Source organism: Clupea harengus, chromosome 14 (assembly GCF_900700415.2).
Source record: "Clupea harengus chromosome 14, Ch_v2.0.2, whole genome shotgun sequence".
Taxonomy (NCBI): domain Eukaryota; kingdom Metazoa; phylum Chordata; class Actinopteri; order Clupeiformes; family Clupeidae; genus Clupea; species Clupea harengus.
This window is the reverse complement of record NC_045165.1, coordinates 7,020,229-7,034,862: the sequence shown is the minus strand read 5'-3', so window position 1 is coordinate 7,034,862 and position 14,634 is coordinate 7,020,229. Positions and strand designations below refer to the sequence as shown.

Here is a 14,634-nt window from a genome sequence, read left to right as displayed (position 1 = left end):
AAAGCATATAGTACCAGTCAAAAGTTTGGACACACCTTCTCATTCAATGTTTTTTCTTTATTTTTATTTGTTTTCTACATTGTACAACCCCAAATCAGAAAAAGTTGGGACGGTATGGAAAATGCAAATGAAAAAAGAAAGCAGTGATTTATAAATTTACCTTGACTTGTATTTCATTGCAGACAGTATGAACACAAGATATTTCATGTTTTGTCTGGTCAACTTAATGGTCAACTTGATTTGTAAATATACATATATACAAATAATTGAAATGTTTATAAACAATGTTTCTCAAAGAAAGATAGGAAGGGATTTGGATATTTTACCCTCTACGGTACATAACATAATTAAAAGAGTCAAGGAATCTGGAGGAATTTCAGTGCATAGTCCCTCAGATGGCACTGCATCAAGAACCGTCATTCATCTATAAGCGATATAACCACATAGGCTTAGGATTACTTTGGCAAACCTTTGTCAAGCACTACAATACGTAGTTACATCCACAAATGCCAGTTAAAACTTTACTGTGCCAAAAGGAAGCCTTATGTTAACTGTGTCCAGAAGTGCCGTCGACTTCTCTGGGTTCGGAGGCATCTGGGATGGACCATCACACAGTGGAAACGTGTTTTGTGGTCAGACGAATCAGTATTTCAGGTCTTTTTTGGAAGAAATAGACGCTGTGTGCTCCAGACCAAAGTAGAAAAGGACCATCCAGACTGTTTCCAGCAACAAGTCCAAAAGCCAGGGTCTGTCATGGTATAGGGTTGGGTCAGTGCCCTTGGCAAAGGTAACTTGCACTTCTGTGATGGCACCATTAATGCCGAACTGTACATATAGATTTTGGAGCAACATATGCTGCCTTCAAGACGACATCCTTTCCAGGGAAGCCCGTGCATATTTCAACAAGACAATGCAAAACCACATGCTGCACACATTTCAAAGGCATGGCTTGTTTGCAGGAAGTATGGGACGAAGTAACACCGGAAACGCTTCCTCAATTGGTGTCTTCAGTCCCTAAACGTCTTTTAAGTGTTGTGAAAAGGAATGGCAACTTTACAAAGTGATAAATGCTTAACTGTCCCAATTTTTTTTTAAATATGTTGCAAGACTCGAAATTGAATTAAGCGTTTATTTAAAAAATAATAATGTGCTGTTGTATTGTTTTCAATTTAATACAGGTCAAAGATAATTTACAAATCACTGTTTTCAGTTTTAATTATAATTTAACATACCGTCCCAACTTTTTCTGATTTGGGGTTGTAGATTAATACTGAAAACATCAAAACCTCAAAAGAACACATATGGAATTATGTAGTCAACAAAAAAGTGTATTTTATATTCCTAAAAGTAGCCACCTTGGTATACAGTGAATAGCTCTCTTAGCACTACTACTGTACTTATCCATATTATGGCAAGAACCACTCAACTAAGTAAAGAGAAACGACGGTCCGTCATTACTTTAGGACATGAAGGTCTGTCAGTCCAGAACGTTTCAAGACCTTTGAATGTATCCTCAAATGCATACGCACACACACACACACACACACACACACACACACACACACACACACACACACACACACACACACACACACACACACAGACCTTTGAATGTATCTTCAAATGCAGTTGCGAAAACCATCAAACGCTATGATGAAACTGGCTCTCATGAAGACCGCCCCAGGAAAGGATGACCAAGAGTTACCTCTGCTGCAGAGGATAAGTTCATTACAGTTACCAGCCTCAGAAACCACCAATTAACAGCACCTCAGATTAGAGCACATAAATGCTTCACAGAGTTCAAGTAGCAGACACATCTCGACACCAACTGCTCACAGGAGACTGCGTGAATCAGGCCTTCATGGTCGAATTGCTGCAAAGAAACCACTACTGAGGAAGAAGGAGAAGAGGCACTACCAGAAGAAGAATCATTGCTTGGGCCAAAAATCACAAAGAATGGACATTAGACCAGTGGAAATCTGTACTTTGGTCCAATGAGTCAAAATCAGAGATTTTTGGATCCAAACGCCGTGTCTTTGTATGACACAGAGAAGGTGAGTGGATAATTTCTGCATGTGTGGTTCCTATCGTGAAGCATGTAGGAAGCATAACCAGCATGACTACCACAGTACACTTTACCAGGCACACTTAACCAGCAGCATTCTGCAGCGACATGCCATCCCATCTGGTTTGCTCTTAGTGGGACCATAATTTGTTTTTCAACAGGACAATGACCCCAAACACAACTCCAAGCTGTGCAATGGCTATTGAACAAGAAGGAGAGTGGTGGAGTGCTGCGTCAGATGACCTGACCTCCACAATCACCTGACCTAAACCCAATTGAGAGGGTTTGGGATGAGTTGGACCACAGAGTGAAGGACAAGCAGCCAACAAGTGCTGAGCACCTCTGGGAACTCCTTCAAGACTATTGGAAGACCATTCCAGGTGACTACCTCATGAAGCTGACTGAGAGAATGTCAAGAGTGTGCATAGCTGTCATCAAAGCAAAAGGTGGCTGCTTTGAAGAATCTAGTATAAAACATATTCTGGTTTGTTTAACACTTTTTTGTCTACTACATAATTCCATATGTGTTCTTTCATAGTTTGGATGTCTTCAGTATTAAGCTACAATGTAGAAATGAATAAACATAAAGAAAAACCATTGAATCAGAAGGTGTGTCCAAACTTTTGACTGGTACTGTATACATTGAGGAACCTTTTATAAATCAAGAAGACATTTCGGTAGCTTACCCAAGCCCCATTCATTGGTAAGAAAGATCACCCAACAGCTTGTGTTCAGACTCAGACGTCTTCCTAATCAGTTTGCTTGTATATACCACAGCTGATATGTGCCGTGTGTGTTTATCTTTTCACTTGTTTTAATAATACTTCAGAACAAGCTGTTCTGTAGGGTTGAGAAAGATTTGAGTAATTGGCGCCACCTCCTGGCCAGAGTTGGATGCACACAACTCCTCCACTGAGGGCAATTGTAATGACAGTGGAAGAAAGCCAACAAAGACGCTACAGTTCTCACCCTCGGTGCCCCTCTCCCTAAAACCACGAACATGCATCTTGAGACACAGAACAGTGTGTGTCAGTTTATACATTATCATGGGGCAGCCAGTCTACCAAAGTAAATCCGAAGTCTCCACAAAACAGCCAGGCTGAAAGGAACACCTCCAAACACAGTAACAAATGAACAAAGCTTCCATGGAGAGAAAACCTCCTCTAGTTCCAAATAGATTTGACTAAGATTAAGACCAAGCTTTATTTGGTGTGAGTTGCTGCAACTAAAACTAAATCTTAGGCGGGTGTCTCCCTGGTGATTAGTCATTGAGCAACAGATTTCCTCTCTGGGTGGTTCCACATCCTTTGTTTTTCTCTGCTCAGCGCCACATCATGACACTTGTGACTACAGTACTCACTTTGGTCAGATCTGCCTAACCCCGATGAAGATTATTGTTTACACTCAAGAGAGATGCTTTGAATAAATGCAAACGTCAACGATCAATCTGAAAAGGAATTTGAAATGAATGGATCACAGGGTGAAAGCTCCAGTGCTTCTGTGTGGAGGGGGAGGGGGCTGATTTGGCTTTGTTTCTGTTTGAGACGGGCACATCACCATGTGGAGGAATCCCCCTCTATTGTCTTTAAAACAGAGGATTCTCTCTCCTTACTATCTCTCTCTTTCTCTCTCCCTCTGTCTTTCCCCTTTCGATGTGCTTGTGTTTTGGTCTTTTTTAACATGACATTTGGAGTGGGTGGTAGTGGAGTCACAGGGGTGAGAGGTTAAGGGGGAAAGGCCAGTATGTTGGAGGTTATGGGAGAAATGTCAGTCTGATTCTCACACACGAAAATGAATAGGCATAGAAAGGATTTTCCCCCTCATTAGATACATGTTCTGTCCGCGTCATAAAATACTTAAACAGTCATATGGGTCTCCATTGCTCTTTGTGTGTTCGGACTGTCAAACTGAGCAGAAGGCTCAACTTTTTGGCTTTGGTTATATAACCTGTGGAACTCGTACCACACGGGACACAAGCTTTTTTGGGGGGAGTTCTGTTTCTTTATTTCCAATCAGTGTGCTTCATTTACAAACAGTGTGCTGCAAACCAATCCCTTACACAGCAAACCTTCCACCGGTATACACATTTTTAACTTTTCTGAAAATCACAAGGAGACGTCACAACCATGCCCACTGGACCCCTAGTGGGTAAACAAATGAATTTTGAGCAATCTCCTTGTCTCCTTGCGCTGTACATAGTTCCTGCTCATTTCATCCCAGTTGTCGTATATAACACTCCCACTACAGTTTTTCATGGGCTTTGTCACCTCTGCAAATACTTAAACAATTTAATCTCATCCTATATTTTTGCTGTAACCATATCAGTGTCAGGTTTTTCTTTACCCTTTAACCACCTGGTTATAATTATCGTTATAATATCACCATGTCTTTACTCTTTTGTATTTGACGTATTCCCTTTTAGATATTCCTTTGCAGTCTTTGATGAAGATGATGAAGTAAAACACCTAAATATATGTTAATGTAATATATATGTAATGTTGCACTGTTTGTTTTGTATTGTGTTGTAATGTATATTTTGTGTAAGCACATTAAGAGCCACTTTACCAAGTCAAATTCCTTGTTTGTGCAAACTTACGTGGCCAATAAAACCTGATTCTGATTCTGATTCTGATATTTGTGTGTAGTCCATGTGTATCTCAATGAGATCTCTTCGCAAAACCCATGCAGATAGATCATTAATGCAACAGTTTAGATTCACACCAGCTTTTTCTCTCAAAGGAGCTCATCTAAGGACAGCTTTCGGAGATGAGTAACTCTGAACAACCATGTGACTGGAATCCACTGGGCTCCCCTCCACAGCTGATTCTAGGCTCCCCATTTCTCCCACCGCCTCCCTTTGTGCCCATGCAGAAGACTCACGAGAAGTGGATAGGGGTGGGGGTGGGCGTGGGGGTGGGGGCGGGGGAGCGGGCTTGCAGGCTTGCGGGGCTGCGGGGGTAGAATATAGCATCAGCTGTAGCTGGTTTGGGGGATGGGGAGGTCTTGGATGAGTCCTTTGAGGGCATTGTTGATCTGGAGCTTTGTGGTGAAGAACAATTCAATATGCGTGTTTCTCTTTTGCAGGGGGGAAGAAGTGGTGGCTCAGTCAGAGAGAGAGAGACAGAAAGGGAGCCACTTAAAGAGATGGAGGATAGGCCACGAGTGGGGAGATTGGAGTTTAGAGCTGAGTGTTCCACAATTTAAAGTTGTGAAGCACAGCAGATTGTTTTAATCATTTTCACAGTAGTTTTTGATGTTGGTTGGAAATAATTTTTACTTTGATTTATTCTCTTTTACTTTTTACCTGAGTGCTTTGTTCTTTCGGTGCACCAAAACACAGCTCTTTATCTGCTCCCAATCTGTCTTGCATTATTTAGGCAAATACATTAAGCTAATAGAGGGGGGAAATACATCACATGCCAGGGTTCCCTCTCTACTTGGGACAGTGTGTTACTATCCTGTACAAGTTTGATTAGGGGCTGTCATTGGAGTCTTTGTATTAGGATTACAGTATGCCAGTTTAGGAACTGAAGAAACGTACTTGCAGAAGAGGTCCAGAAGTTTGACTTAAATAATCAAAGAAAGTGGCATACATACTTTTTGCAGGTAAAGAATCTTAGATATTTTGCCAATTACTCACACTAAAATCTGACTAATTATTATAATCTTGGCCTCTAATTCAAATGAAATTATAGGGGAAACACTTAAACAGTGACAAATTGACATGAAAAAAAAAAAAAAATATTGTGTTTTTCATTCATTCTCTGCGGTTGTATCATCCAGTGATGGATTTGTGGGGTGAATTGCATGCATAAAATAACTGACCATGTGTTAAGCAGTCTGTTCAGTCTGTTGGGGTGGTCAGAGGCGAGGGAATGGTGACCCCTGCGTTGGCCTACCGTCTGACCTTTGTCTGGGCTACTCTGTGTTGGCTGGGATGACAGTTTGGTGCAGGGTGTGCCAGGGGGTGTGCCAGGCATCAGGTCCGCACTGGACAACAGCGTGTCATCGATCGTTTGCTTGTGGGATGTATACGGGCGTGTGTGTGTGTGTGGGTGTGTGTGTGTGTGTGTGTGTGTGTACATACCAGTGTGAGGGCTTATGTTGGGGGATGGGAAGACTAGAATTCTATTCAATTTTCAAACAAACTCCACTCTTAGAGAGCAGCTGAGAACTCAAAGACCCAGTTAGCCTGATATGTCTCACAGTTGTGATACTTCACATTTCAGGATCCGAATTGAAAAATAAAATCCTATGAATTGTATAATGCCGTACATATGTATAGGAAAAACTCTTCTTCATAATAGGCCGTGTTCACATTAAGACTTTCAACTTATAGCCTATAGCACAAGAGAGCAGCTCAAAACCCAACCTGGAATTCAACATCCTTCCTTAATTTGAAAACTTCATGGCTCCTCGGTCAGTTCGTCTTTCAGTTCAGTTGGTACACACTCACTGCAGTAGTTTCTGTCACCCCACTGTGAACAGGGCAGCCAGCCCAAGCATCCTCACTCCATAGCTTTCACACTGAGCACACAGAGGTAGTGGGCCAGTGGTCTCTCTCAAATGTAAAGGGCGGTAATTAGCACCTAATTGACAACTCACATCACCATGACAAGAGCTCTTATAGAAAACTGTTGCTGCCTTTATCAATGACCTCAAAAGACAGACTTGAATTATATTGAATAAAAAGATAGGAATGTTTCTCTCAGTGCATTCAAGGTCATACTTTAAGGGGAAGTTAGTGAAATGTGATGTTTGTGTGTGATGTGCTTTGCCCTGCAAATGAAGCTGCGTTGTTCTTTACATTATTATTTGTTGTTCAACTATGAAGTGACCCAAAACCAAGAAATTATAAGAACCCAGAATATAGTTGCTCAAAACAGGCTACTTTCAGTGAACCTTTTCTGCTGGCTGATGAGACCTACAAATCTAACCATTTTATGGCGCTCACATGCTGTAAGAATATTCCGATGGTTGATGTACCTTAATCACCAGGAGCCAAGCAGCAGTTGCACTCAATACTGAGCATTCAGATTATGGTCAGACGCCCCTCCTCACACGCACGGTGTACACATGTGTTCTCTAGAAAACGTGGAAAAATCTTCACATGCGTGAATTTAAACAGATTGTTGGCTCAAAAGTGAATGTAATGTTCCCTACATTAATATTATAAAACAAAAACGACGATATTCGTTAAATTGGGGGCAATGCCCTATATCATTATTTGGGCGTCGGTCTTTAAGCTACTCACTGCGGCTGTAAAATCATAGGCGCTGCTTCTTTAAAACATAGGCGCGGTTGGAGATTATTCCCCGCCCTCTTTATGCAAATGACTTGTTCTGTTCTCCACAAAGCCAAAGACACACTGGCGGGAAAACGCGGCATGAGATGTGCATAGAAGTCAGAGAGAGGGTTGAAACTAGAGCTGTAAAAAATTTCGGGTGGATTTGGAAATTAACCCAAGGATTTCGAAAATCTGCACTGCTTGATGGAATTTATTTTGATACCCTGGTCAACGACAGTTGATTTCTTGTAGACTACTCAAGGACTTTTATGATTACAATCAACGGGGGATTACAAAGGGCGACTTCTCGGAATACGCAGCATCTATTGTAGCCTTCGCACAGCTGATTTTTGTTGCGGATGTGCTTTTCCCCCTACAAGAGTTGCTCTGTGTTATGGTGCATTGTAGCCCTAATGACACGGTAAGGTTTTTGCACCGTCTTATTTTTAATACTGTCCGGCATAACACAATCAGTAGCCTTACAAAGGCAACATTAAGTTGTGGAACGTTATGTTCTATTGTAATACGTTGTTAACGATCGAATGGTTGTCCAGGACAGCCTACGAGTGGGTGTTCAAGTCCGCAGAGTATGTTGAAAATATCTTGTCAGATATAGTTTAGCGTCCCACGTTGTGTTATCTTTAGGCTACAGTGTTTAGGTAACAGTGCAGCGTACGGTATGGGAGCGGCAGGAACTTGCTCTTGTGCCGCACTACCGGTATAAAGCGCAGTCTGTAGGCTAATCGCAACGCCTACTTTTGCCGGTCAGTGGGACACTGTGTAACCTACAAAGTTGCGTCAAAAAGCAAACCAAGTAACCGCATTATTTTGAGACTTTGCCCTTCATTAATGTTAAACTCGTTTTAAGAGCAAATGATTTCAAGCAAGAATGTAGAACCATTGTATTTTAAAATGATTTGTTTAACACATATTTTAGTAGGCCTACGCAAATACGGCTATTTTGTCATTTACAATTTGACCCAGCATTCCTTTTGTTATACAAGGAAGCGAGAGGTGAAGAACTAGCATCAATGTTATCTCAGATCATCTGTAAATATGACCCTTTATCTCCTTAGACGGTGAGAAGTTGCAGATAAGAACGGGAGTTGCTCTTCCACTCCTGAGATGACCGGAGCCAATGCTATAGCGCCGTGTCGTGAGAATTGGGAGATGGAGTGTGACCGCTATCAACATTATTTTTACGACAACCTAGACACAGAAGAGGATTTCTTTAAATCCACGGGGCCAAGCGAGGATATATGGAAAAAATTCGAACTCTTGCCTACCCCGCCCATGTCTCCCACACGGACACTCGATGCCACTGCCGTGCTGCCGTCACCCGATAAGCTGGGATGGGCTTCCAAGCTTTTGGCACAAGATGAAGACTTTGAGGAATGCTATAAAATCGACTCGAAAGACATTTTTGGAAACCTAAGTTCTATCATCATTCAGGACTGCATGTGGAGTGGTTTTTCGGCGAGTCATCGGTTGGAGAAGGTGGTCGGTGAGCGTTCGCTGATCAGACCGCTGCCCAGCACGCAAACAAATTCGAACACTGCAAAGGCTACGAACACTGTAGCTGACACGACGGTCATCTGTGCCCCTGTGAGAGACTGCGTGAACCCGACTGCTGTCCTCAACATCCCCTGCAATAACCTTAAGAGGCTGGCGTCCTCGGGGTCAGAGTCTCGTGCTGACTCGTCCGGTAAGAAATCGGTCAATTATTTAATTAGATGAACCGATTTTAGGGGGGGGGGGGCTGAAATGCCGTTACAGGCGACGTAGCAGATGATACATTGATCTTCACTTGGAAGAAACGTCAAAACCTTTACCTAAATATAACTGCACCAGTTTCAGACCTCGTGCACTCACATGCCGCCACTTCTCACAACAACTCGTTTGCACCTATTGACAGATAGGCAAGAGACTTGGCCTAGCCACTCCACACCCTGTTAAGATATCGCTCATCTCACTGAGACACACCCTCTCTTGGATTGGAAGCATTGTGGCCTAAAACTGAATACGACTTTCTCTTTCAACTCTCAAACTTAAAGATGGTTGGGACAGACTTAATTTAACCGTAACACTTTGTCTCCAAAGAGGGGCTATTTGAACAAATTGAAAATCCGAACAATTCCATACATCATAGTTTATTTCATCAGTGTTTTATATCAGTGTTTTGTACCTCTATTAATGTCAGCTATGTTGCCTTCTAGAAGTGTGCTACTGTTCAGAGATGCTTGTGGAAGTTGTTTTTAAACTTGATGGCTGCCATATTATGGGCTAGATGTGGAACACACAAATCTTCCATGCATATACAATATCAATCATGGTTTACTTTTTCAGTTGTTGTGATTGTTAGATGGGAAGCCTTCTTGCCTGTTAAATGTTATGTATCGCTTTGGGTGCGGTGTTTTGAGTTTGTGCTCTCTTCATCTCAGATGATGACGATGGTGAAGATGACGATGAGATTGACGTGGTAACCGTGGAAAGCCGACCGAACAGAACCCTGGTCCCCGTGACCATCACCGTAACGGGGGATCCTCACGGCCCCGGCACCAAACGCTTCCACGTGTCCGTGCACCGCCAGCAACACAATTATGCCGCGCCATCGCCTGACAGTGACCACGACGACGCGGACCTCGACGACGCAGACCATGACGACATAGATGACGCAGACCATGACGACGCAGACCATGACGACGCAGACATTGGTGATGCTGACCTGGACCTGGACCACGACGGCGACCTGGACCTTGATCTCCCATCCAGAAAGCGCCCCCACTCGGAGCAGGATCACCTGTCCTCCTCTTCCTCCTCCTCCTCCTCGCCCAGCAGCCCGCACAGCTCCGATTCGGAGGAGGTCTCCATGGGCGAGCGGCGGCGGAACCACAACTTCATGGAGCGCAAGAGGCGTAAGGACCTGCGCTCGCGCTTCCTAGCGCTCCGCGACGAGATCCCCAGCCTGGCCGACTCCAGCAAGACGCCCAAGGTGGTGATCCTCACCCGGGCTGTGGACTACCTGGTGCAGCTGCACTCCCGCGAGCACGCCCAGGCCCAGGAGAGGAGGCGGCTGCGGGCCCGGCAGCAGCAGCTTTTGCGCCGCCTCAGCAGTCTGAAGAAGGGCAAACCCTGAACGAACGCTTATAGCGGCGGATAGGCTAACAGCCCCCGACTTGACTAACACACCAGAGCTGCCCTCACCAAACTAGAAAGTGAGAAAGGCACGGGGGGGCCGCCGAGTATTACAATGAAGGCAAAAGTGAACATGGGCTGATGCGAACTAATAGGGGTATTGGGAAGGCGCTAAACGGGTTGTAATTCAACTTATCTTGTGTGCCGACTTGAGTGGATGTTGTTGGTGTGTTTGTTATGGGAGGTGTACATAAACGGGACATTGTATAGCTTTGGACTTGTGGGCAGATGTCCTTTTTGCGGTGAACCATAGGTTTAGGCCTTGTCTGTGAAGTGGAGTATTGACTCCATTGACAAGTTGCATTTTCAGTGGGACGGGGGTGTGTTTGTACAAATGTTAAAAAAATCACTCTGAAACTTGCACATTTTGTTATGGATTTCATCTGTACAAATTTCACTGTAAATACAGAGTCTATTTGAGGACTACCTCTTGACTGTATAGAACTACACGACTACTTTAAAAGGATATATTTTTTGCTAAAAAAAATACACCAATCAAAATGGGTGTTAAGAATAAAATCCACTACCATGACTTATATTTGTTGTCTTCTGTGGGTTGGAAGTGTGTGTGTGTAAGAGAGGGGGAGATTGATTTTGTCACTTTGTGTAATTTTTTTTTGTGTGTAAATATGCTCTGTATGAAATCATTCTAGACTCAATATTAAAAGTATTGGGACCTTTGCAAGGGAATCACAAGACCATCACATTTCCGATGGTATTGTTTGGTTGAATATATTTGCCCTCAATAAAAAAATGAATCAAATCATGGAGAGGAGAACAATTTCTCTTCGGTGGGGTATTGGAAGTATTTAAGTGTTCCAATCCTAATAGAAGAGCCTTCTGGCTTCGTTTTGTTAGGAGAAGGAAGCCATCCGGCTTCTCTAGTAGAAAGTTTACCACTTGCCCCCCCCCCCCCCCCCCCCCCCCATTAAGACAAATCCAGACTCTTGCTTATTTTTAATTTCCCCTATTTGGACAATCTCATCCTTATAACGTTTTTGGCTGAGTTGATAGGATATAGACCCCTCTTTGCCTTTGCTTGTTGCTCAACAATCAAGAGCTGTGGAGAGAGCTGGCCAACTGCTCTGCATTGTGCCGCAGGGAACGCTGGCCTCTGGCACACGGGTGCCTCCAGTGAGCATTAGGTTACAGCTCCAACATATGGGGAGTGGATCACTGGTGGAATCAAGCCACCATAAGGGTGAGCGCTTGCTAGCACCTGTCTCACATGGCCACACCTACAACAGGTTCCATTATCCTCGCACATGCAAGCACAGGTGCGCATTAGAATACGGTCCCTGAGGGCGTTGAAGCTGTGCTTGCTGCGCAGGGGCGTGTGCCTCTACAGCAACTTTTTGATGATGTCAGTAACCGTCAGCAATGTATCCTGTTGTGAGGCCTGAGTGACTGGCTCACCACACAACCCAACTGTCACCAAGGTTTTGCACTCGTGCTCATAGGAAAGAGAGTTCTTTGTAAAGTGCCACGGTCTCATGTATCTAGTGTCAATCCGCATTGTTTGGGTGCTTCGGATGTGTGCAAGACAAAGCCTCTGTGTCATAGAAAGGAGCTGTTGGAGTTCTGCCATTTGGGCTTGGCCTTACCCCATTTTTATGGTTGCCTTAACATCTGTCTCTTATTTTACTTACATGGTTTCTTAATCCGAGTAGATTTATATTGTACTTAGATACATAGACTTTGGCTTTATATTAGTTTCCACTACTGGTGTCTGTTGTGACCAGAACATGTATGATGCATCTAAAGCTGCTTCCAAAACACTAAAACGATACAAAAGCTATTCTTTCTCTTTGGTATTGGAAATAAGGAATGAAGGCTGGATGGACCTTGGGAATGTGTAGTATCTGTGGAACGGGAGTGTTAAAATGGAAAAGAAGGACAGAGAGTAACTTCAATATAGAAGTAAGAATGTGCTGGAGGCGGTCCAGCATTAACACACATCAACACCTTTCACATAGCCTCTCTAGGAAGTCCATAAACACAGACTATCAGACGCTTTGATTTGTGTCCTGTCCTTATCGGACTGACATTAAGGTTTGTGTGGTTTATTGTTGGTGAATCACACCCTGCAAAGCACACAACTAAAAACAAAGCAACTCTTTCTCCTTTGCTGCTGGACATGGACTTTCTCCAAATCCCATGTTGCTGGAGAAGTAAAACTCCTGCGTCAGGTAGTAGAGCATGATGCTATTCAGCCAGGCTGTTAAACTCCCCTGTCTTCACTAACCAGCTTTTCTGCTTCGCCTGCCAGACTCCAACATTGATCACACGGCCACATGCATATTCAGGCCGGGGAGCTGGAGCTCGGAGCTCGGCGCTCTATTCCAGCCCCCTGCTTTCTCCTGCATTTGTCTCGCTGAGCTCCTATACAAAAACCGTCTAATGCCATGCATTGAATAGCCGTGGCATTCCAGGTCTGTCGGTGGAGCTGGGGTCGAGAGTGGGCTTTTCCAGAGAGGAACACAAGCGGGTCTTTCTCCCCGCTGCTTCCGGGTGTTGTTGTTGCAACACACGTGTCTCGGCTACGTATGTGGGAATTGTGCAACCGCCCACCATCAACCAATTTCCTTCAGAGATTTCACAAGTGAAACTGCTTCTGACCCCAGGATTTTAGTGACACCTTGTGTGTGCCTCTGTGTTTGTGAAAACAACTTTCTATTCGCACATGAAACAGATATGTGTGTGTGTGTGTGTGTGTGTGTGTGATAGAGAGAGAGAGAGACAACTGGTCCACCCACTCTGCTTCTAGTCAGAATGTTTACACTGTTCCTAGACTTTGCCCAGGTAATTTCTCTGCCACTTGTCAGTTGGTCCCAATTGTCTTTGTCATGGTGCAAACGGAAGTAAACACATGAGCTTTGACCACGGGCGGCTAATCTTCTGATCTGATGTTTCATACAGTATTAACTGCCAAAGTTTGTAAGGTGGGAGAGCAGCTGAGGGGAGGGGAGGGAAGGGTCGAGAACAAGGGAGGAAGTGAGAGGAGGAGAGGAGGAACTAAGGGGGTGAATGATTGATGGGAAAACTCACAACATCCTCAACTCAAGCCTGTGCACCGCCTTTGTCATTGTTGTGCTTTTAAACAGTTTCTCCTGCTGTTCCTCTGCGCCACTAGAATAAGAAAGAGTGCACTCACCGATGGTTCAAAGTTATGTCATTTCTCCCAAGCTTCCTGTGTGGAGACCTTAGTGTAATGTGAGATTTGTTTGATAAACATACTTCAGTGTGTCTATTTTTACTGTTTCTCTCCCTCTCTCTCCCCCCCTCTCTCTCTCTCTCCTTCTCTCTCTCTCTCTCTCTCTCTCTCTCTCTCTCTCGCGCTCTCTTTTCTCTCTCCCGCGCTCAAAGTGCAGTCCTCTTAACACCACTTCTGCCCACTGACCTAGATTCCATCTCCATTGTGGTACAGGAAGTCTGGCAGTCCACTGATCCTAATAAGGCCAATGGAATCTCACCCCCCATCTCTCCCGCTCCCGCCCCCCTGTCTCTCTCTCTCTCTGCCTGTCCCTCTGTCTCCCAAACACACACCTTCCTCACAGATCTAGTGATTGCTCTCACTCCCGCTCTTTCTGTGTTGACTCCCGGTTCTTCTGTTGTTCTCTCTATCTCTGCTCCCTCAAACACGGAAGTCTCTCGGAGAGAAGGCAAGCAGGCACATCAGAAGTGGGCGGTGCTTACACTTATCTGATTTCCGTTGCTATTTGATTTTACTATTGTTGTATTATTTCCCAACTGACTATCCCTCCCTGGCTGAGTTAAAAACAAGAAACGAAGCCTGTCAGTGCATCTTTCAGAGGACGTTTTCAACACAGATTAGAAAACGATTTGGGCATACACACACACACACACACACACACACACACGCAGACACACACGCAGACACACACACAAACACACACACACACACACACACACACACACACACACACACACACAGACACACACACACAGACACACACACACACTGTAAACACATTCTGTGCTCTGTAGGTCATTGTTTCCCGAGGCCAGTGTTATGTAAGAAGGATCACTGAGTTCATGTAATTTGCAGCCAGAGCGCTTTTAAGTT

At 44.2% G+C, this 14,634-nt stretch overlaps 1 protein-coding gene across 1 annotated transcript; it reads left to right on the top strand.

Moving 5' to 3' along the window:
• Window positions 1-7,429: 7,429 nt before the first annotated feature.
• Window positions 7,430-11,079, top strand: LOC105898019 (MYCL proto-oncogene, bHLH transcription factor). Its single transcript, XM_012825022.3, has 3 exons — window positions 7,430-7,773; window positions 8,429-9,057; window positions 9,794-11,079. Exons 2-3 carry the CDS (start codon window positions 8,478-8,480, stop codon window positions 10,486-10,488), a joined length of 1,275 nt encoding a protein of 424 aa, XP_012680476.2. The 5' UTR covers window positions 7,430-7,773; window positions 8,429-8,477; the 3' UTR covers window positions 10,489-11,079.
• Window positions 11,080-14,634: the final 3,555 nt, after the last annotated feature.